Source organism: Pholis gunnellus, assembly GCF_910591455.1.
Source record: "Pholis gunnellus genome assembly, chromosome: 6".
In the NCBI taxonomy this organism is placed as follows: domain Eukaryota; kingdom Metazoa; phylum Chordata; class Actinopteri; order Perciformes; family Pholidae; genus Pholis; species Pholis gunnellus.
In genome coordinates, this window is record NC_136532.1 from 9583134 (window position 1) to 9608344 (window position 25211).

General features: G+C 41.5%; 1 protein-coding gene across 1 annotated transcript in view; it reads right to left on the bottom strand.

Annotated features, from left to right (window-relative positions):
* The window catches only part of ccser1 (coiled-coil serine-rich protein 1), a 103742-nt gene that overhangs the window by 75715 nt on the left and 2816 nt on the right, over positions 1-25211 (bottom strand). Inside the window, exons 2-6 of the mRNA XM_079162010.1 lie at positions 22001-23021; positions 20783-21203; positions 17052-17236; positions 9414-9504; positions 7000-7105 (exon numbers count right to left, since the gene is read on the bottom strand). Of these exons, the coding sequence (XP_079018136.1) occupies positions 7000-7105; positions 9414-9504; positions 17052-17236; positions 20783-21203; positions 22001-22996 (1799 nt within the window). The 5' untranslated portion in view covers positions 22997-23021. The remainder of the gene's footprint in view (positions 1-6999; positions 7106-9413; positions 9505-17051; positions 17237-20782; positions 21204-22000; positions 23022-25211) is intronic.

Consider the following 25211-nt stretch of genomic DNA (forward strand, 5'->3'; position numbering starts at 1 on the left):
TCAGTATTTATAAGTATGCTCAGCAACAGTTTAAGGAATGTGTTTGAGAAAGCAACAAACAGGGTTGGATACACCTTAATGTTTCACTGCAGAATGCAAAGGTTAGCATTTTGCTGTACATGTTCTTAGAACCATGCTCTGATCTAAGCATGCTGTATCAAAAATATGTTCAAGATCAACAAACAGCATGCCGCGGTCCACAAAAGAAGAGACAAGTTAAAAAGACAAAGAGGCAGCCAATTAAATAAGAGACAAAAACAAAAGCACACCCCTGGCTTTGTTATTAAAAAAAAAAAACTCCATATGCGACAAAATGGCATTAAAGCTCATTTAACAACCCCCCCATGTCATGTTTTACAATCTGGTAACAAAAGAGTGATTCCTTTCATTTCTGGAACAGACCACTGAGTAATGGAAAGCAAAGGGATGACTTATTCATTGCCAATCTGATGTTTGTCTCTGCGATACAAATCAGAACAGCAAGTCCCCACTCAAAACAGGAGGGGAAAAATGGAAGCCAACACTAATTAGTCTCCCAGTGTTGAACATTTAATAAACCCAATTGAGTGATAAAAAAAGTAGCAGCTACACAACAGCAATGCATGACGACAGACTAACATGTTCGGTCTGAAAATTAAAAATGAGCATGAGAGCATATTGCCATATTTCCTGTAAGGCTTCGGAGGAGCATGATGCTTAACTAGTACAAACAATCTGTGGGCACGGACTGTGAGAAAGACAGAACCGTCTCCTAATAAAAAAGAATATATATCAGGAACACAGAAAAATAACCCCCCCCATTTCCTTTGATACCAGGGCTCGACAGTAGGGGTTGCCCCAGTTTGCAGTTGGCCCCCACTTGAGAGATTGGCTCCCAATTGTTGGTTGTCAGCAGCGGCAATGTTTAATTAGTGATATTTAAAAGTTGTTGTTACAGTCACAGCACCAGACAACGCTGCAAGTGATAACTCTGCCCCGTGCATTGGCGCTTGTACTCGCATGTGCAGAGACATCTGTTTTAGAGACAATGGTGAAGCAATTAAAGTTGTTTGACTGTGGGCTGCAAAGTCCAACTAAACCTACACCAACACAAACAAATGCGCAAATTGATTCAACTGAAGAAAAAAAAAAAAGTCTTAGGAGGCGAAACATCTCGGCATCTTTGAGCTGGATGGAAAATTGTACTGCAACGCATGTACAGCGCACATGACATGTATACATATCACATTTAAATGATTAAGCGGACGTGTAACTGCATCTTAATCACTCAAAATACAGGGTGACGAAAAATGGCAAACCCTATTTTCAGTTTTCGAGTTAGCGCTGAGCCCTGGATATATAATGCATAACAGTTCAAAACCCACAGATGAAAGACTGAGTTTTGTCACCACTTGTTGGGATTAATAAATTCTGCATCATTATGTTCCAGCAAATTGAACCGAGAGGGAGTAAAAATCGGCTCTGTGCTCCCTCGTACTCCCTCTGTACGCTGCGTTCGTCTATGTGTCTGAAAATCATGCTGCAGTGCATTTTATCCGTCCCCAGCTCTTCTCCAAGGCTCAGCTGGATTCTATATGCTTGTCTATTTTTATAAATGTGCATGTGAGGGGATGTTTGTAAGCGTGTGACTTGATGTGGGGAGGGGGGACGTGCGTGTTATTTTTCGCTGACTATATTAAGTCAGGTGGGATTAGACCACAACTACAACTTGGCTGATATGCTTTATGAATCATATTAACATGAAACAAATTTGTTCCCCTGTTTATGTGCGTATGTGAGCAAATTTCGTATGATCACGGATTACATGTCTCGGTGGGAGACTATGCTCCATTTATCACCATGCACCATATCCAACCGAATGTGAGAGGAGGGTGGGGTTTTTTTTTTAATCACAAGACACCTTCTCCACACTTCTCTTCGCTGCTCAGCGCTGTTTAACTACCAACTGACTCGAGTATAACAAACAAGTATGAGAGTATAATCGGTCTTACTCTCTCCCTCTCTCTTGCCATCTATGACAAGACCCAGCTGATTCTGTTTCAATTGCCCCCAACTAGAAAGTGGAAGTGACCTTGTATAGCTTGAGCCATGAGTCAGGGTGTTCATTATATTTTGGTAGTACACTTTGAACGATCTGTTAAAAGAGATTCTCGTTTCCGGGATTATTATTAACAGGAGAGACAACGATGTTTGATTGTTTTCTAGTGTTATTATGCCAATGCATGAGCCTGCAGATCAATCCTAAAATCAGACGTGGAGATGTGGGAGTTGAGACTTTCATCAGTGTCCACTGCACGTTGACAGAGAAGGACACCTCTGAGAGTTTGCATGTCCTCTCCTTTGATTACCTGTCTACTGCGTAGTAATCACCATCAATGCCAACAATCAAAAAGGGAAAGAGAAGAAAAGAAAAGAAAAGAAAAGAGAAGAATGGAGGAGGAACACTCAACAGGCAGACTGGCGTTACCATAGAAACAGGCAAGCTGTACTGCAACTGTCAAAATTGTATTTCCTCTGTGCCTCTATAGGAGAGACGAGGGACGAGTCGATGTCTTAACACAAGCCATTAAGGTATATCACGCATACCAATCTTCAGTATTCACCTTCTAATACGTCTTCTTCCCCCCTCTTCCACCAGCTAAAAGGCACTGAGTCACACTCATCATTGTCATGCAGTGAAGATGGCAATACTATCGAGAGGAAGCGCACTGACGAGGGCTTTATGTAACAAAGCGCATGAGCTGATGCCAAAAAAAAGTATTTTTGGCCCACCTACATTCTGTCAATGTATAACCTGTGACTGCATACGTTTAGTGTTGTAAGGTTTTTCATATAAAATGCATGTATGGGGGGGGGGGGGACGGGACACCAGACGAAGCTGCTGTGTTAAAAGTCCATTAGAAAGCCACACTGCAGTACTCTCTGATAAAAGAAATTCAACCTTTATCTGATTTATGCAAAAATCGTCTTTTACTATGAATCTCGTGCAAAGTAGAAACGTCTAGAGCTGCAACGTTCAGTCAATTCATCAATTAGTCGAGTGATAGAAAAGGTGACATTTGAAGATTTCCCCTTGGACTCTGGGAAATCGTAACAGGCATCGCTCTCTATTTCCGCACATTTCATTAACAAAACCATTAATCCATTAATTTTGAAAATAATCAGCAGATTAATCAATAATGATAAATTATTATCAACTAGTTACAGGCCTAGAAAGTGGTATCACTTAACATCAGACTCTACTCTTCTTATATTCTCACCCTTTTAGTTTTATCCCAAGCTGTCAATGATGACATGGTTTAAAACTGTTGTAGAGTATACTGTGGCCCTGGTGACGGATCCCTGCTCACCAGCCACTCTGCAGCATGCACGAGGTGATGGGGGATATAGTGATTCCATATTTCTTCCTTATTCACTTATATACACAGGACAATATATCATTATGTTGCCAGTTTTTTTTTTCTCCCGAACTTCCCTTCCATCTCCCCCCTCTGTCTGTCTCTCCCTCTCCAAACTGACTATATGCACCCTCAAAGAAATGGAAACTAATATCTACCACATGGCGTTTACTGCTATAGCTTTGTTATTGAGGCATTACTGTTTACAAAGTAACACACACACACACAGACAGAATTAAATGCTTGCCATCAAAATCATCCAACTGTCGTACATCAAAGGGGAGGTGTGCGTGCAAGACTGTGTGTGTGGTTGTGTGTGTGTGTGTGTGTGTGTGTGTGTGTGTGTGTGTGTGTGTGTGTGTGTGTGTGTGTGTGTGTGTGTGTACAGCAGATGTTCTGTGCAGCATGTCAGACAGCCAGCAGTATCCTGCAGCTGATACTCTCTCTGGACAGGCTGACTGACTGACAGGTGTGTTGTATGTGTGTGTGTGTGTGTGAGAATTTGTGTTGCTGTGCACTTGTGTGTGTGTGTGTTTGTGTTTTCTTGTGTGTGAATAGTTGGGAGCTAGCTTTGCCTCCAGCAAATCAATGTCCCCTTAAGGGAATGTGGAACCTGAGACAAAGAGCGAGGGAGACTGAGACAGAAAGAGCAAGCCCAGGGCAAACACATTTTCCTCTCTTTCCCCTCTCCAATCTCAGCTTCTTCACTCACAGACTTTGCACATTCCCCAGTAAAAAGCTGTGTGAAATGTTCTGTAAGAGAAATCAGTGCAGATGTTGATTTATCACAGTGGGAAATTAACCCATGCCAGCAGCCTTGTGTTGATCAGGGTACGAAACTTGGGCTACATACAGAATGCAGGCAAATCAGATTTGTTTGCCAAATCAGATCTTTGAGACAGACTGTCTGCACTGTTATTTGCAAGTGATCAGATTGAATTTGTATGTGGAGACGGTAACAACGCTTGTTATGTCGCTACTGTATACTTCACTGTGCAGCAAGAAATGTGGTGCATATGTATTTATGTATCAATGAGTGACGTAAAAGACATTTTGAAATCCGATTTGACATCCGGACTGAGACTGAAATGTAAAAATCCAATTGGAAAGGCATTCCAAATTAACCACCTCCAAATGTGGTTTGTTAATTTCCAGGCTTACAATACAATCTGAACATGCCAAGCAGTCTGAACACGGCCTTAGACCTGGCTCCATTATGCCACCTGTTGTTTCCAGAGTCAGAGTGTTTTACTGGCATGGATTCCCATGGTTATTTAAATAAACCATTAATAATGTGATTCGTAATAGAAGTATAGCCGCTCTTTCCATCCGGTCGTTTTTTTTTGTTTTCTGAGGTTGCTCTGCTGCTCTGCACTTCAGCTACAAAAACTGCTCCCTTGCTGGTGAAGTTAACTGAACACACACTTCTCCCTGAGCCCACTATACCATATCACTGTCACACTGTCAGTAGCACACACGCTGTTAAAGTGTGTGTGATGTGTCTGCAGTTTTGTAGGCTTGAGTCATTCGGGAGGTAAAGGTTCAAGACTTTAGTGCAGACTGTTGGGTTGTTCGAGGTGGCATATACAAGAGGAACTAATTAGGTCCTCACTCAGGCATACCGTGATTTAAATGTGAATTTACTGCGTAGCTTTTTAGAAACGCTAGCAGCTTAGCTCTGGGGATGGTAAGTTATGTCCCCTCAGGATGAGTAAAAACTTAAGTGATGCACTGACATCTTATAACGCTTCATCGTCGGGTTTGTCCAGTACTTTGGTTTTAGCCAGTATCTGCAAAACAGATGACATTTCCAACAGACTCAGCTGTACTTGGGTAATTAGCAAATGTTAGCATGCTAACAAGCTAAACTAAGATTGGAAATATGGTAAATATCATACCATAAACATATTGCCTGCTACACATCAGCATGTTGGCATTGTTGTTAGCATTTAGCTAAAAGTACCTCTGTGGCCAAGTACAGCCTCACAGAGCTGCTAGCACGGCTAGCACGGCTAGCACTGATAGTCAGTTTTGTTCAAAGATGTGTCTAAAACTGATTATTTGAAGCTACACGGCTAATGTAGGGACTCCAGGCCTATATTACCTCGTCCATTTATTCATTAATTCATTTATCTCCTTGCCCTGCTAATGGGATACAATCATAATACACTATCTCTGATTGGATGGAAAGGGACGGACCCATCTCCTCATATTATGGGTTTTTTTGGAAGAAAACTGGCTTCAGATGAATGACATTTTAGCCTTCACCTTGTATACAGAGAGGATTAATGCAAATATGTGAGTGTGTGTGTGTGTGTGTGTGTGTGTGTGTGTGGACATGACTGCTCCTCTAAATGAAACAACCAATGAACTGTCTGACATAAACCTTGGGTGGGTTGAAAAGGTTGATTCTCGACTTGCATGATTCACTGACACTGTCTAGACAGAGAAAAGGTATCTCTTTTCAGTGCAATATTCAAAGAGAGTTAGAAGCTTGATAAAAAAAAAACTCTTCTCAGAAAAAGAGAAGCCGAGGCTAAGTCCTATGTCTCAATGGTGTAGTATAAATCCTTCAAACTCTACTTCAAAACCACTCACATAAGTTGACCTGCACTTTCTCTGCAAACAAAGAAGCTCATAGTCAAATTAGGGCAACACATGGATAGACAGACACATATGGGTGCCAGCAGAAATACAATTAATTCAACCAGGCAGTAGAGACAAGAACAATGAGAGTATAATCATCTGCCTGCTTGTCAGACATATCAGACAATACCACTGGTGATACAACCCTTTTATTACACACTGGTTTCATAAAACCCGATAAGCTGCACTGTGGGTGTGTCTGTGTATTCGTGTGTATGTGTGCATCTGCAAATGCATGGGCGTGCATGCATTTCTCTGTGTGCCCAGCGAGACCTATCCTGCTTCCTGGCTAAATCAAATCAGATATGGAAGCTACACGCCAGTGGTACTCACAAAAACAACAAAGTGTTCTCTTTCAGCCACCAGCTACTGGGAGAAAGAGGAGACCAGAAAGACAGCTTGCATATTCGTTTTAAGATTCTTTATTTATTTACCCTCCGTCTTTCTGTGCTAGAGTCCCATTTCATCTCCAACGGAGGGAAAGACATAAAACATGTTAGGCATTTACAGCCAACATTCAAGATCAGCAATTCCTAGAATAGGCAGTAACCCTCTCTCTGTCTCTCAAGTGGCTTTGGAGTGTGTGGTGGGGGGGGGGAAGCTATATTGGGGCTACAATGTATTGAAGATATACTGTTCAGAGGATAAATGCTTCTGTGGACAAGTGGGCATGAAAGCAGATTCTTGAGCCTTCCATATGCTCCAATTGTATGTGATTGATTGCTGTTTTAGGCTGGCCAGTACCAGACCATTTGATCCTGTATATATATATATATATATGTATATATACATACATACACACACAAATACAAACTTTTACTATTTGTCTTCATTTGCCTTGTTAGATTAGAAGACAATAACAGTGAAAGCCCTTTTGCATTTTGTGCCAATTCTCCCTTAAGCTGAATAGGAGGAGCACACAACACAGTATATTGATACAAATATGAATATTTACCTCTGATTGTTTTCTCTCCCTGGGATGCGATCTCCTGATGGGTCCATGGGGGAGGGGAGCAGGTTGAGACAGGAGGCCAGGGACTGGCTTGAGTCTTCTCTGGACACTGTGCACACACCCAAACACACGTGCAGTCATTATATGACATTGACTTCTCTAATCTCAGTTGACAGCTCAAATGTGCCAAAGTACCGAACCTGACCACAACATAGATTACCCATCAAAAATAACTGTCTACTTACATCTCCTCCCAAATTAAATTAGAGCTATAAAACGCCAGTAATGTCACAAAGTCTATTAGTTGTTTTAAAGAATCTACTTTAAATGGCACATTTGACAGCGCAGTGTGAAAGAGTCTGGAATAAAAACTGGGTGATGAAGCCAAGATTTGGCATTTCTTCATGTCTTTGAAAAGGTCTCGTTGTCTCTCTCTTTCTGTCCTCGTCTAATTCCACAGGGCATGAGTCACAGTTGGATTAGAAACACAGAGCCCTGCAGCTGAACACTGTTGGCCATAAATTGCCGTGAAACTGCTTCTTTTTAATAAAGGCTTCAACAAGCCACCTGGGAGAAGTAAAAATAAGGAGTACCAATGAGAGTGTGTGGGATGGGTGTGTGTCTAGTCGGATGTGTCCGCGTGTGTGTGTGTATCTTCATATGTATGTGTGCATGTATCTGGTCTGCCTGCTGGTTGTGTATACTGCCTGAATAAGTGTGTTCAGGTGTGTGGGAGTACTTAAATGAGTCCCTTTATATTTGGGTGTGTGAAGAACCTTCCTCTCCCATCGCCAGCACAAAGTCTTAGTCCCTTGACTTTATGAGAACAATTCATCAAACCTGTAATTTCATGCTACAGTCTGCAAACCATGAGGTCTAATGACTAAGCATGCACACTTGTGTGTTAGTGTGTGTAATAATGATGGTGCCTCTTCTTGCTCGGCACCAGCCAGTGCCTTAAAAGGTGTTTTAAATCAGTGCGTGTGGTTGTGTGAGTGCAAACCCACCCTCCCTACCAAAACGCTCCAACCCCCATAAGCACAGGAAATTCAGTTCATAAGGGCTGGAGCTTCAGTTGTAATCTGTACTCCACAGTGCTGCTGAGCATTGGACTTTATTTGATTGCAACTGTAATATTCTGCAAGTCCACCTGGGACTTGCAGCCTAGAGTAGGTGAACATAACCTCACATTTATATATAGTTTGACTGTGTGATCTGTTGGATAAGAGTCAAAGCCAGTCGTGCTCACGCACACATGATGAGAGTCAAGCGTGCACATTTACAAGAGAGTAAATGTACCCCGTCTCCATATTTGCAGTCAAACATGTGGTCCCTGAATCTGAGAAGCACAGAAATGAAAGGTGATCACATTTCAAGCTCATGAGTCATATTCATGGATCATACTAAGCTAAACACCAACTCTTCAAGTCGATGCAGTTTGAAGTCTATTCTGAAGAAAACCTTTGCAATCTGAAATATAATCAATACTAACAGTATTTGCGAGAGCTTGTAATTGTGCTAAATTACCATAATGCTCCTGCAAGGAATGATTAAATAAGAATAGTGCTTGGAAATGCAATCAATCACTTCCCACCACTACGTCTCCTAAATAGTAAAATAGTAAATTCCCTCTTAAGAATTTGCACATGAATGTGTTGGGAAGAAGTTCCTCTTAACACGTTCACTTGCGTTGTGGTTATAGCCAACCACCACACTGTGTTAGGCACTCCATGCTGCACTGTGGCAGAACACAAGCAATGATTCTCCTCCGGCAGTCACTTTTCAACCATGAGGTATGTCAGGAGGAGTGCGACTGAAATGCCGAAACAACAAAAAGGAGATAAATCGCTGCAAATGAGGCAGCTACATCAAAGTGGTGGCACATGTTAGAAGAACCAGGGAGAGTGCTGGTTTCATGTGTTAAGGTGATGGAGCAGAGGTGGCTTCATGGGGGAAAAGACAAAGAGAGAGAAAGGGAGCAAGGGAGAGAGAAGAAAGCAAAGCGGGGGGGAAGAAAGGAAAGGTGAATAAGAGGAGGGGGGGGGGGATCTGAGCAGATGTTCACTTGAATAGATGGATCGGTAGATAAAAGATGTTTATGTGACAGATCTTTCTCCCTTGATTTGAATAGTTTCTTTCCAAGAACCCTAAGCTGCTTTCCAGAGGAACAGCTACACAATGATTTACAGACCCCGTAGTTGACCCAGCTGTGGATAGCGTTGAATTATGCATTTGACTTTATCCTTATATCTAGATTATTATAGTAATGTTAAAGTAAGTACCAATACATCAATATGCAAACAGATGGTTGCTTGATACAGTTAAGTGTGGAAAGAGTGAGCAGGTGTATCATCTGTAACTTCTCAGGGATGCTTCACACGCTTGCCATGAAGTCTTCTGTGTAAATTCAAAATTACCATGTCGATGTCGCTGATCGTCAGAAAGGTCCAGGTCTAACATGAGATCATCTTCATCTAGCTCTGATGAACCCAGGTTGTTTAAAACATCCTGCAGAGAAAAAGAAAAGCACCAAAGCTTAAAATAAACAATTTAGAAATCGATCTAAACATCTGACAAAATGATAAGCAGTAATAATTATATCCATATTACGATTATAATGGTGTGTTGCTGTGTTCCTAAAAGAGATGAAATACTTTGATATTGTTGGTCTACACAAGTCGTTATGATGAATATTTTTAATTAAAAACAAATTAGAAATAGGGCTATGATATGACAACATTAGATAGAATCATTACAATATTGTCATCAAAGTATTCCAGGTGGCTCAATTCAGAAAAAGGTTCCCCAACCAGAAAAACACTACATTTGATCAACATTAGCAATAATAGCAATGCTATTTTTATTAAGGAATGGGAAGGAAAGGGGACGACATGCAGCACCTGTTATTTAGACATGTCAAATTGCATTAAAAATCCAAACTTTCAAAAACATTTGTGTGTGTGTGTGTGTGTGTGTGTGTGTGTGTGTGTGTGTGTGTGTGTGTGTGTGTGTGTGTGTGTGTGTGTGTGTGTGGACTGTGCCTTTTCTTTCATAAAATCAAATAGAGGTTTAAATCAATTCAGACGTCAGTAGCAATGTTCTCAGAAATCCAGCAATATTAAGTCAAGAACACTATAAAAACCCATGTTTTACAAACTTCCCTCCAGCCTGGGTGGCCCTGAATTATTAACAGTATCCCGATTCACATTATAGTTCTGTTATTTGTTGAGAAGTCTTTAGATAGAAATTACAAGTTTTGACTATAGTAAGTCACATTTCACGACTTAATGCCCATCACAAAATCTGTACTTGTAATCTGTCAGTAAATGCTCCCATGTTCTTAATATGAGGTTATAATGATGCTTCATTTGGTTCAGTTGTATTTCAAAAGTCAATGCTGCCATCTGATGGTCATGAAAAGAAAACCCACTGCAGAGTACATCTCTGTCTCTCATATACAGTATATACTACATATATAGTATAGTATATATATAGTAGTTTTATATAAAACCAGACAAATATTGGTAATAATATGAGCACCACGTTTTATTTTTCTTAATCTCATGCAGTAAATGGAAATGACCTGATGCTGCAAATCTCAGCAGTCGGACCACCTCACAAGGCCAGAATAACTCATTATTCACTACGAGTCGTTCTTTCAGCTGGTTTGAATATATTGTATAACCTGGAGCAACCTTTTAGAGAATTTGATTTTTCAGAAATTAAGTCGGTGAGGCTTACTAAAGGCTTTCAGAGCACTTAATACTGGTTAAAAGACCCTGTCTGAACTTTTGTGCAAAAATGAAACTCCTAAAGCAAAGCAAATATCAGGAGCCAAGAACTATTATGCGACAGTATCAGCAGATGCAGATGGATCTGAAAATCCAATAAGCAACTCTGTTCAGCTCTCATCACTGTTGTTTGGACATAAACAACCTCAGAGCCACACTCCGTATTGATCTCCTCCCATCTGAGAACGAGAGCCTCAATGCTTCGTGACGTGCCTAACTCTAGAAAAACGAATTTCCAAACAACAAAAATCAATGTTCTTCAAGGCCATACCTATATGAAGCCATTATGGTCTTTGTACTGTGTGAATGTGTAACACAATATTACTCTTTTTTTCACCAGATGCTTGGCGCGGTTACCATCGGGAAAAAGACCGGGATGCCTTTCAGTGTCATGCAATTGAACAGAAGAAGTCATTTCAGACATAAAAGCTAATAGCTCAAGGTATTGGAAAAGAAATGAAGACCCATACCGTGTGATACTATTGCACATAGACTTCATTTGAAGCTAAATTACCCATTTTAATGTGCCCCTCTAACCATAGAAATGTATTAATATGATTTTACAACCCAGACATGTCACCTTTTTACCTCGCTTATGTGATTTGAGTGAGCGTTATCCTCGAGTTAATAGAGATAATATCAGATTCAGGTGTCGTTAACAGATGGCTCCGTCTCTTAACTGCCTCGCAGGATGACATCCTAAACAGGGATAAGAGGAAGCAAGAGGTTCTTTTCCGTCCATTAAAATCCACTGGTTTCTGTTCACACTCTGCCGATCCGGGGCTGTGAGGTGATAATTTCATTCAGATCAGGATGGAGAGAGATTTTGCTTCGCAGCCAGGTAGTGTGGCTTCTAGCAATGGAAAATATACGGACTAACAAATGACTTTGATTCTGTTGAGCAGACGCTTCACAGCAAGGTGTGTTTACAATGCGCCAAAGGGAGCAAAGGATTGAATGTCCTGTGAAATTGAAAATCTGTTGTTGAATGAAAAGAGAAATGGATTTTTACGCCCACTGTCTCCCTTACAATCGCCTGCATTTCACTCTAACTATCTCCTCCCATCAATACGGAATGAGCACTCGTCCCAGAGCAAAACAAACTCGCTCAACATGCAATGCCATTTTAGAATTGAAGAGAGACAAATATTACGTCCCAGTGCTTTATACTGTTCACTTTGTTAGCAACAGAATCCATATTTCCACTATGGCTGTAAATTTTAGAGACGTACTTAAATTCAAGATTTCTATCACATTTGCATCGTCTAAACCTTTATGAGAATATGCCGTGACTGAGGCTATTGAGGCAGAAAATATGACTTCAGTCATAAATTAGAGTGAGATATCTACATTTCCTACTTCTGCAATATGTAGTCTGGTCATGAAAAGGATTTCTAGAAGATTAAGTACTTAATAAAGGACATATTGGAAGTCTTCTGCATGTTTATTGACCTTTTTATGACATTTTGACACACCGCAGGAAAAGCACAGGTGTAAATAATAACTTGAAATAACGGCATACTATTTGGGCGCTCCAGTTTCCCGGCCGTGGCATTGTGCCTGCTAGAGGAATGGCTTAAGCAGACCTGATTTTGCTCCCAATTTATTTCCATGCAGAAGAAGCACAAGACGCGTTTGCCTCTTTTGCTTCACGTATAGCGTTAAATTTGATTAAACTTTGACCTGCGGAATCGTCAGGTTCTACAACCAGTTAGAGAGAGGGCGCGGGATTGACTTCTCATTTTGGAAATGTTGTTTATTCATATTGTTGTTTTATAACTGCAAAGCGGGGGGAAAAAAGAGAAGGAATGGTGCTGCTTGGCTGTAGTGAGTGCAAGGACAGACAGAAATGAAAGTGTTTTGATAAGAAACTGTATCATTTAGAACTGTGTGGAGTGCGGTTGTTTGCCCACTAGCCATACTCCCTCATTAATGCTTAACCCTACCCATGCCATTTCCTGAACCGCCTGCTTTTTACCACATCCTGTGAGTATATTTTGCCTGAACTACAGCCTGAAAGCACTTTCACTGGGACACACCATCATTTGTTGTTTGTTACACCTGTGCTTTATCTGCAATGACTGGTGGAAATGGTATATCGTTGTCTAGGAGGGTCACAGAAGATGGAATGTGAAACCTAAAGCTGATGAATCTTGAGCACGAGAAGTATATTTAACTAAACAGAGCCTTAAATCTGGAAGTCGTAAAAAAGTGAGCATTAGAACAAGGTATTGGATTAAGTTATGACTGCATATTACCTTCTTACAATTAAATTGAATTGAACACCCGAGTGCTCCAACATAACCAAAAAGCTATTAAAAGGATTGTCTCTGAGCTCTTTAGCCACATTGCTTTGGATGATCAGAAGTTTCAGTGGATTAAAAGAAACATTGGTTTCTACGGCAGAGGTAGTCACTTCCAATCCTCGAGGGACGGAGTCCTGCAGACTCTTGTTCCCCTCTGATAGCTAATGAGCCCCTAATTGACTATCAGCTCCATTCTTTCCAGGTACACTTACCATTTTATTAGCCTCTACACTGTTCAATGATTTAAGAGTGATTTAGAATATGACCACGAACTTACCTTGATATAATCACCATGATTTATGAAACACAACCAGTTATAATGAGAGCGTTTACTATTGCGTTTAATATTGGATGCAATATTAAAAGTGTATGTGAGCATGCTGGTATTCCCATAACAGAAGCGGTGTTAATATGAAGTCCATATCTTACAGTAAGCGTTTTCTTTTTTTTAAAACGGATTTCTCGCAGCGTGATGATTATTGTTGATAAGCAATTTACTTCATTCCCATAAAATTCATTCATGATTTATTCATGTGATAATTATACTGTTGTTTTACACCACAAATGGTTATGCATTAGTCTTGAGATAAATACATTTATTTCATCAACATTGTCTTTTGGAGCTCTACTGTGTGACCAGTTGGCATTAAGAAACCTAAAAATGATTTGTTGTGTGTATAATATATGTGGCTGCCATGATGTCTTTGTGCAAAGAGCGCATTCAACACCAATAGTATATAAAACATCCTTATTATTTTTCATTTCAAAACCCAACAGACTTGTTGTGCTTGTCACAAATTGTGTGTGTGGGGGAGGAAGTGAATCGTTATCTGTTCCATGATTAATACAAGTGTCATTTATGATACCTAGCCTTTACAAGGCAGCAATCAGACTGGAGCATATGAAAAACAAGAGGCAGCCTCCGTGACAACACTGTCTAGCAAGCAAGCTGCCGAGCAACTGTTGATGAGCACGAGTAACAGTCAAAGGAAAGTGCATTACAGTTTGAACTCGTTTCACCATATATGTCGATCAAACTACAAACAAAAGTGCGCGTTCGCAGTTCAGCGTCTGTCTGAGCTCAGGAAGAATTTCTCGAGAACTTGTAAAGTTGTTCTTTTCTTGTCAACTGAAATCACCGTCAGCCTGCCAAAATATTATCACAGCTGCCACTCACAAACTTATGAGCGACTAACAACGTATATGCCGGTAAAATAAATATCTTGCAGTGTCCCAAAGGGATCTCCAAATAACAATAACAAGCAAACACAGGCTTTTTTTTTTAGCTTCGCAGATGTACCTCACCGTTTATATCCGTGAATTCAACAAACTAGCTATTTGTTATTGCAAACCTACTTTATTTGCTTTATGATAATTAGATTTTGTCTGGGCTGTAATGAAACAGCAACAATAACGCAGATCCACCAAGCATACTGTTAATATGTATTTGCCTCTGGACTGATCCACAGGCCTCAGCCACGTCGTATATGTTACCAACTGTGACCCGCGTTTTCTATTCCTGTTATTCATACCCTCACTGGTCTAAGTTATTTATTTACTGATAATCAAGGCTGAAGACATTTCTGCTTGCTGCTGCCTTTTATTCGATTTCTTTTTAATGCACTGTAACTTTTATTCATATATTTGCAACCCCTCTTATTGTACTCTAGCTTGTTTTTATTTTCTATCCTCTTGGAATTGAATGACTGCTTTAATTGCATTTTAATGTCCTTTTACGATGTGTTTCTTTTGCACTTCGGCTCAATGCTTTTGATGTTTTATGTAAATCATTTAAATTGCCCTGTTGCTGAAATGTGCTATATAAATAAACTTGCCTTGCCTTTAAAGGAGTCTCAGGTGTGTCGGTCAAGACTTTTTCATAAGCTCCGTAAGGGCCCTCTGCTAACCAACTAAATTGTATCAAGCTAAAAGAAAGAGGAGAAGTTGTGGTACATCATTTGAAATGCTCTTTCCGCACCACTTCGGTCCCCGGAGGGCCCTTCATAGGACAGAGGAAGGAAAGGAAGTGATTACTCCACGTTTAGGGAAGTGTGAGCCAAGACGAGGGTGCAGTCTGTAAAGTACATAGCAAAGTGCTTTGTGTGTCCCGGCCCTTTTTAATCTCTTTGTTGACACCTATAGTCCCTGGCAAAATAAATGGGATTGACTTAAACTAGCTTTCCTCCGACAGAGCTTCCTTGTGTGTGTGTGTGTTGTACGAAAAACCAACCAATACACAACAGTAGCTGCAGCCTTTCCCCAGAAACAAATGTGGATGTGCAGCATGCATCAACAAAGACGGGTGCAATGTCTGTTTGACAGCCAATGCTAAAAAAAAGAAAAGAAGCAGGGCACACTGCTTAAATCCTACAGATGACTGAAGAAGTTTCTTAAAGTACTTTATCCCTACACAGTCACACTGAACTTGAGTTCAGGGCTTTTGCCTTCAATAGCTTTCAATGTTTATTGTGTGTTTTCCACACATACAGTATAACTTATTTCCAGATTCTTGTGCTTAACTTGAGCTGTTGAATATCTGTACTGAGTGACACATTTAGAATTGAGGTGCCAGCCTGTTTTGGTTTAGTCAACACAGCCCTGTAGATCCCCATTACGTGTGCGACACTTCTCACTGCGCTGCATTTTAAATAACGTCTCAAAAGGAGTTTAAGAGAAGTCAGTTTCTGAGATTACAGGATCTTCAATTACCACCAACATACCACTCTAAATGTAAACTGTCACAATTCATTTCTAAACAAACCGGGTTTAGCAAATACATGTTTGGTGTTTGTTTGTTTAATTCAAAGGGAGGGAAAATGAAAAGCATTATTTTTGTGGATCAAAGCTGCAAAGTACGGCAAAGGGCACAGTGCCTGGTTTTGCCCAGGGCGTGCCGGAACACTCTTGGTATTTCCATGGCCAGAGGCACGGGCCCTGGATGAGATTAGACACGATCTCCTATCATACAGTATATTATTCGGGGGTTTGTTAGCAGCTGGTTACAATTGTGGTCAATTACAGTCACTCTTTTCATCCCCAGGGCTCTTCCTGTAATGATGCACTGGCGGTTTGGTAATCCAGTACGGAAGTCACGGTTCCTGGATATGCAGAGTTTTAAGTGTGACTACACAGCAACCCAAACAAACTGCTAAGATGGCGGTGAAGTTGGATTGAAGTTTGTGGACATGTGAAATATCTGTGAGTGATTTTACACAATTCCCACATCTGCAGATACTCTATAACTACCACTATGCTGTCGGTGCATTGTCTCTGCTCCACAGCTCACCTCACAGCACACACTGTTCAGTGCCATGTGTGTACACTTTTAAAAAAGGCATCGTTTAATCAATTTACAATTAAGAAAAAATTGGAAAAGAGAGATAGTGTTTTTTTCCTTCTCTCATAATTTCACTTTTCTCACACGTTAACATACTTGTATTTCCTTCATTGAATCTGGGGACATGTATTACTGCCCTGTAACTGCACAGCCACGTATTCCTATTTGGTCATGTTTTGCCTATTTTTATTATTATCTCATTTTTTCTACTCAAATTGATTTTGATCTTCTTCTATATAGTTTTTAAATGTTGTTCAAGTGCCTCTCTTTGCCTTATGTGAGGATGTAGAAAAGAGGAAGTGGTACATAATAAGCTATTTAGTCATGCTAACTGCATGCGTTACCTCAACATCTTCACGAGAATGTAAGCTGTTACATAAACACACACACACACACACACACACACACTATACTGTATGTTTCATAACACACACCATCGATGCTGAAGTGTGATGCAATGATAACAGAGCATGACCTGAAATCAGTTATGTAAACTATAGTTACATGATGAACTTCAGAGGCTCTCACAGGAGTAGTCATTGTGTAATCTAGGGGCTTTCAACGAATTTATAAAATCACACACACACACACACACACACACACACACGGCTCAAGACCTACCAGACTTCCCAGTTTGGAGGACGAGGAGTTGTTTCTGCGTTTGAGCAGACCACATCCCTCCATGCCCGGGGCATCTTTCTGGTTTCCATGGATACGCGGCCCACCAGCCCCCTCGGACGAGGAGCGAAGACGCCTTTCCATCCGCATCACCTCGTGATAGGGGCTGACACTGCTGCACAGAGAGGCTGGAGGAAAGGGATGAGCAACGAGAGGAAAGCGAGTCAAACAGACAGAAGCATCAAGGTGAAACAGTTCCAACAGTGATTCCACAAACTGAGAAGTAATAAGATTTTTATTTCATTTCAGACTGGTGGCAGTCGACCCCATTTGCTGTAGGAAAAAGGTTTCTTCATGAAAATGTAATGACAAAACAGCTCTTACTTATGGGGCATTTTAAATTGAGTCAAGTCTTCCCTTTCTGAAGCTCTTCAGCCATATTGCTTTTGGTAAAATGCTATTTATTGTATACACCAAGCTTGCTGTATATCAATACAACTAGAGAATGAATGTGAGATTTCAAGTGCAATACTGTTCAGTCAGACAAACAGAAGATTGCTATATTGCTCTATTTTGATCAGCGATAGATGTGAAAACAGACGGACAATGCCACGTCATCTAAGAAAAAGGTTCCATGACATTTTTTTTAAAACAGCACTTCATGGCAACCTTTTTCTCTCTTCCTCTTTCACACTCACACACTGACACATGCACGCAACCACGTGCACACATAGTGTCCCCGATGTTTATGTGTTTGTCTCCTTGTCTTTGTTCTTGTGAAATCACTCTGAACAAAAATAACAGTTATTTGCACTTTTTGGGCTTCGCACTGAGCAAAACAAAACATTGAGAAAGCCTAATGATTACCTTGTCTCCTTGTGTATTCAACCATTTTACTAGAGGCTCAGTCCTTTTCAACAAGAAAGGAAATACAGACACGGGGGCCCACACACCAGAGGCCCGTGACGCTGTTTGCTAAAATGAATATAGTCAAATTCTGTTTTTTGAGTCCAACAGACAAGCTCACCCTGTTTTAAAACTTCTAATAATACTAATTTTAAGCATGTAGCACTTTTAAAGCTTTAGCAAAAAGTTATTTACAGATTAAAAGATTTACAGAATAATACAAAATAAACAACACAGGTCATGAGAGCACTTAAGTCAGGCAACACTGAGCCCATACATAAACAGATGGAGGTGCAAATTTAAGTAAAGGAAACAACCTATAAATAATAAATAAGATGCAAATATGAAGAGGTGATCTTGTAAAAAAAACAACTAATGACCTCATTTAAAGCAGATAGCGTGCCAATAAAAAGCAGGAAAAAAAACAGATAAAAGTGCCAAATATATGGTTAGAGCGAAAATGACGATACTAAAACAAGCACAATTTGAATATTTAATGACAAAGTTCAAATAAAACACCATAAAATAGTTAGAAAAAGACAATATGAATCGTGCGATAATGGAAAAAAGAAAACATTGTGAAATGTTGGCCATCTTGTAAAAGTGAGTGTTAAGGAGGCACGTGAACGCTGCAGAGGAGTCTGCTGATCTTACACTTTGTTACAAAACAAACGTCCCCCCTTGATCGTCATGCTGGTTGGTGCAACAGCTAAAAGGTTCTCATCATCTGGTTGTAGGGGCCTGGCTGGGCTGTGAGGGGTTAAAAACGTATTTAATATAATCTGGAGCCAGGCAACGGATGGCGGATGGCCTTGTGGGCAGTTAACAGAATCTTAAAACATAATGGGCAGCCAGCCCAGCTCAGGGATGCTAAGATTGGAATGATATGATGGGACCTCCAAGATTTACTTAATAATCTGGCGGCTGAGTTTTGGATAAATTGTGCAACCGTGTGACCGAGTGGGAGTTTAAACAGGTAAAAATAGAGTTACAGTACTCCAGGCGTGATGATATGAAAGTATGTATGATTGGTTTAAAACCGAGCTTGCATCTTATCTTGGAGATCTTTCTTTACGGATAAAAACACGTTCCTGTAACTTCTGGTATGCTGCTCAAAGGATAATTGGCTATCAAAAGTTCCCCCAAGGTTCTTTGCTACAGACTTAACATTGTAAGTAAGGTAGTACCAAGACATGACTGCATCTGTAGTTTATGATGTTCTGAATCCAACATCAACATTTAAATGTAGGAAGTAGGCTGCCTACGGAACAGAAATGCAGGAATCTTTAGACTGTTCAGGTAATGTAGTTTAAATGGTGTCAAAGGGATAACATGTGCAGTGAGAATAAAATTGGTCTCAGAATAGATCATTGGGGCAGTCCACAGGTGATGCTAGCTGTTGATGGTTTAAAATCCTGGATGGAGACAAAACAATTCCTGTTTTCCAGGTAAAAGGAGCTCTTAAGTGGAAATGTTCAAGGTTTTCCAGAGCAACTCCAGCGATTCCTACAAACAGTCCAGCAGCACTACGATAGAACAATGTGCAGAATCTGCAGCCAGCAATAAGTCATTTGTCGCAAGAAAGAAAGTGTAGCTTTAAAAAAAATATATTATAACTGCTTAATCGCTGTATTCTGTCTGTAGATCCTGCTAACTGGAAGATAAATATTCACCAATATATCATATTTAATATTCAGCTATTGTCCTGCAAGAAGGAATTGCAATAAACTGCATGCGTGTCAGTGGAAGCAGAAACATTAGTGGCATTTGGCTAAAATAAAAAGAAATCCTTTACAATGTGTTACAGCAGCTGAAGAAGAAAGGAGGAGGATAGTAACAAATCATCTTCGGTTCAGCAATAAATTGTCAGTATGACACACACTGTTGCACTGCTGTCAACCCACAACTGCCATTCATGTGTTGGACTGAAGGCATCTTTTTTTGAGTTACTGCTAGAAGTGAAAGATAAAAGCTTTATTTCTTTTTCTTGTAATATTTGGAAATATCCTCAACTTTTTTGATTATGATTAGCCCAGTTTGCACCACCTCCACTTACCAGTTTCCTGTGGGAGGCGCAGGAATGAACTATTGGATGTGCTGTTCACACTTGTTAAGTCATGCATAAGGAGGAAGGAGCTGTCATTTCAACTGCCTTGTAAATATTTTCACCATTAAACTCATTTTGATAGAGATTATTGTGAATGTTTTTGATGAAAACATAGATAATAGTGACATATTTATGAATGAAATCACCAAAACTCTAACTGGTAAACTAAATTCTGGTAAATGTAATTCAAATATTGTGTGAGTGTGTAAGAGAGTGCAAGGAAAGCAAAGGAATGAATGAAATAAAAAGCATAGTATGTATATATAGTAAGCCACCAAAGAAAGCGTATGTGTCGTACTAGCAGCACGCTTGAAGAATGTCAAACAAATACGGAGGCCAAGTTTGTGTCTGTGTGTCAAAGTTATCATGTGGGATCATAAGTCCTTTTACTTTGTTATTGTCATATATAGCGTTCAATAACATAAAAACACGCAATTCAAATGATTAGGAAATAAATTATTCTATTATTATTGAAATACTTGCTTTAATCAAAAAGCATCTTGGCATTAGTAGTTTTAGTTGCATATTATAAGCGGCTTAGAGCTAGAGTCAGGAAGTTAAAGATGCATAATACCAGATTAGGAGCACCTCTCAACGGCACCAAATGTTTCTTTTATGGTAATTATTTTTTAGGTGGTTTTTCTTGCCCCTGTTTGTCTGCCCCTCTGTGGCTCTGCATGTAAATCTGTGATTTAGCGAAGTGTTTGTGTGCGTTTCATACCTGCATGTGGTTTCCTCAAATGAGAGGACCGCGGTTCGTGGCAGCCACAGAAACTTCCTCTCTCTTGAATAGAGCGCACGTTTCTCGCCCGTCTTTCCGATTGCTCCGGATTAGAGTCGCAGCCCTCGCTGCGTACCACACCACACGCCTCGCTCTCACTCGTGGTCTCTTTGTGGAGACTGGCCTTCCTCTCCTCCACCAGCTCAATCCTCTCCTTTGCTGACACCTCATCCCTGGCTTCCTTTCTCTCTTCCTCTCTTTCCTTCCTCTCTTCCAGCGATTGTTCCCGCAGAGGTAGGCAGGGGACAGCTGTCTCAGGCTCTGAGAGGGAAATGGCAGTCTCATAGTCTGTGTTGTTTGCTGTGCTGGTGTCGGGGAGTAAAGGTTTCTCAGCGCTGGACTGGGCTGGAGTGAAGAAAACCTGAACAGAGGACATTTTGTTGAGAATGTGGGAAAACAGAAAATGCGTCAATGGCATTTGACAATGTTACATTGAATTACAAGAACATTTGTGATCTCCAATGAGGCAAAACGTTTACAGAGGGAAGAGCCCACTTGAGCACGCATTTACTAGGTGGATATTTGTGTGTATACTTATTAATGGCCTTCAAAGTGCAGAGCTGTGTCTCTGCAGTTGTTCTACTACATAAATGGTTTCTTTTCTGGAGTTCCCTCCTCTTTATCTTCTATGATCAGAACTAGACAACATTATGTCTTCATTGAGCAAAGAGCAATAACAGCACTGAAGGCTTTTCTCTGAAAGCTGCCCTTTTCCAAACAGTTCCCCCCTCCCAAAAAACACGGGGGGGGGGGGGGGGGGGGTTTGGTTCCCCTCCTCTACCAGAACATGAAATAGAATAGTCTGTGAAGGAGGAAAAGTTGTGTGCACAAAGGTGTGAAATGTGGAGGGCAGTTCATACATGCGTGGGTTTTCTTTTTCATGCCGTAGCTCTTTCAATAAAAGGACTTTTCATGCCCGGCGCTCAATTGTTATGCCACATTTCACAGATTTCACACAGTGGTCATAAATATTCCTCCTTTATGTTTTTTTTGTTTTGTTCTCGACATCCAAGGGCACCTGTGGTTGAATCGTCTATTCCTGAAGCACTAATGTCGCCATCTTTTTTACGAATAAATTCCTGTTTGTATGTTTGCAAGCAGAACGATTTCATCGTTCAGATCATTTAGCACGTTTGTCAAAATGTAAGCACGCTATACCTGGGAGGTAGAGACGGCCAAGCTGAAGGTCTCTGGAGCAGGCGGGGATTCAGGTGGCTCTGTGTCAATAGCCGGCCCAGGCCCAGAGGCAGGTCCTGGGGCTAAACCAGACCCGGGGCTGGGAGCTGGCAGGGCATCCACCTCGGATGCAGAATCCTCCGTGATGGGGATGAACTCTGAAGGGGTGATGGCTATGGTTCGGTCTTCTGATACTATAGGGGACTGCAGTGAGCTTTCACCTCCGGCACCAAGCAACTCTCCTGACCACGACCCTGGCGTGAGCCCGCCCGCCCCCGGAGCGATATTGGTGGAGCTCGGGGGCTCCAGGTTCACTTCTGGAGGTCTGTGGTGATCAGAGTTCCGGGAGAAGCGGTGGTGAGCTGAGAAAGATTTGGGCAGCAGCTGTTTCTTCCGTGACGACCGTTTAGCGTTATTACTCCCCCCGCCGCTGTAGTCATCGAGGAACCCGGAGTCGTCACCCTCGTTGGCCCCTGAGCCACTGATGCAGTTTATAAATACATTTCGATTACTCGTGGAGGAGGAAGAGGACACTTTCTCAAAATCCTCGGTCTGAGAGCGTGTGATCTTCTTCTGCTTGTGGCTGCCGAACCCAAATGAGTGGCGCGACTTGGGCCGTCCGCCACCTTCACTGAATCCCGCTGACGACGACGACGACGTTATCGCCTGCTGGCTATTCCCATTGGCATCGGTGCTCTGTGTCAGCGGGGGGGTGAGGTTGAGGTTGATGGGCTGGACACGCGGCTCGCTGTTCCGTTTAGCTGAGAAGCTGAGGGACGGGGCTCGGAAAAGGCTCCGGCGTTTCCCGGTACTGCCGGAGCTGGAGTTGGTGCTGGAGGGCGAAGAGGTGTGGACGCCATTGCCCTGTCCGCCCGAAGACGGAGAGGAGGGGAGCGACTCCTGCCTCTTGCTGCTGCTGCGGCGGAAGATCGGCAGGCGGGACACGAGCGTGGAACGGCGTGACCCCGATTCCCCCATCTAGGAGCTGAGGCGGCAGAGTACTCTGAGGGAACAAACACACACAAGAAAAACATTTGGAAGAAGTTTGAACATGAGAAAATGTTCTCTAATGCGGCAGGCAAGATATCTCAAATGAAACAGTGACGGCTCAAATTCACTGACCTATAAAGTGATTTTCCAAAATATAAATAACAGGAGCCTCAGCGTACTGACTGTTTAACGTGAGACGACTCGCATTAACAGAACACATTCCCCGCACTGAATGAGTCAGAGCAAGTTGTTGCTGCAGATGCTTCTGTTGCAGCGGATGGTGTCACATGTGAAGGAGTTTTCTTTCATGTGTAAACAAAAACAGTGCTGTTTACCCTGTCGCTCCTCGACTCTCCCTGTGAAGTGCGCGTGATGAAAACCGTTTAACTGCCTGAAACTTTAAAAAGGCAAAAAATGAAAAATCATTTCAAATTTTGGCTTCGATAGAACGCGGTTATCAACTCTGAAAGTACAGAGAGCATATTAAAGACGCCGCGCGATGTTCTGGTACATCCGTATCTTTAACTCTAAACCTCCCTGCCATCGGACATATTCCACTAAACAAGAGAGACAACACGGTTATTTATTTTTGTGATGAGGTAAAACAACATGCATCTGTAGCAAAGCTCAGAATTTAGCACACTGAGCGTATGCCCTTAAGATGGCATATATCCTAGTTCAGTCTGAGGATAAAAAGAAAGTCTGTGCGTGCATGTGATGACTGCAGGTGTGAGAGCTGGAGGGCTAACTTCTCTTTGACATGCCGCATATCACAATTAACATTTATCTGACAGCTAAATCATGAAGAGACAGGGCCGACCCAGAGGGAGAGCGAGAGACGCAGAGAGAGGTAAAGATCATAAAGGCAGTACTTATTACTATTACTCCTATAATGAGGTGCTCATAACTCAAATACAAAAAAAATACAAAAGATTCTGATACATTCCTGCTACTCTGTGCTCCCAAGCATTGTGTGTATGTACTGCTTAAATCAGTTACTGACTGGTTTGAAAGCAAAACATGTAAAAGAAGAAAATAAGCAAAGCGGGAGTCCGATTTAAAGATTATCATCCCAAACAAAAGCGCCCTGATAGATACTGAGAGAAGTTATGACGAGCCTTCATTTCCTGGCCTGTGGCTCAGAGACATTCACAATGTTAACAACCAACTTGCATCAACTGTCTCTGAGAGTAAAACCTGAGCTTGTAAGGCCACAGCACTCCCTGTGCCTCATGTAATCTCCATTTACCAAAAGTCTGTACACATTTTACAATCAGCAAGCTCTTTAAAAACTAATGAAATTAGAGCTTATATTGTCTCCCTGCTTCCCAGCGTTAACGTCACAGATTAACAGGGAGACGTTTGTTTAGGTAAATACTCACGTCTTCATTATTTTCTGCAATGAATTAGCCAAACAGTGACTACGCAGTCCTTGTAACGGTGAAGAAGCTGCCTCTGTGAGAGCCGCTGAAGCACTTTGTTTTCGATCACTGTGTAACAAGATTACATTAACACCCTTTACTGGAGTGGCTTATGAGTGTGTCGCCTCCTTGAAAGTAAATTTGATCAAGTTCTGAATAAACAGTGATGCCGTTTCTATTTCCACACAAAAAGGTATCCCAGCGTAACACATAAAAAGAGTCCATGAATACTGCCAGAGACAGAGGAAGCCAAAACTCATTTACAGTAATGACACAGTGAACCATAGACACACACACACATAACAAAATGCAGTTACACTGTGCTGGATCGCTTCCAGCTGTGTGTGCAGGTGAAAACACACTGCAGGTTACAAGCCGTGTGACCTTTAGAAACACATTCCCTTTTTTTTTCCGGATGAGCCAGCAGTTCCGTCGCGCTTAGCTTAGCTGCTTATACCAGCACACAGACATTATGACCAGGCCATGGCCCTCTGACCTGGCTCGTGAAGACAAGGTAAACACCCTCCGAGCAATGAGCGGGAGATTAAAATGGATTGAGAACACCGTGAACCAATCGGGTAATAATCACAACACTCTGGTAAGTGACGGCTTACAGGTGTCGGTCCTGGTGAACCAGCATCATAACAAAATCACTATGTGATAAAGGGCGGGCTAACGCACAGTGAAGCCTGTCCGCGCTAAGGCTGAGAGCAAGAGGAGCTAGAGAGGAAGTACTGCACTGAGGCAGGAGCTTACTTCCTCACTGGTCTGCCGCTGCACAA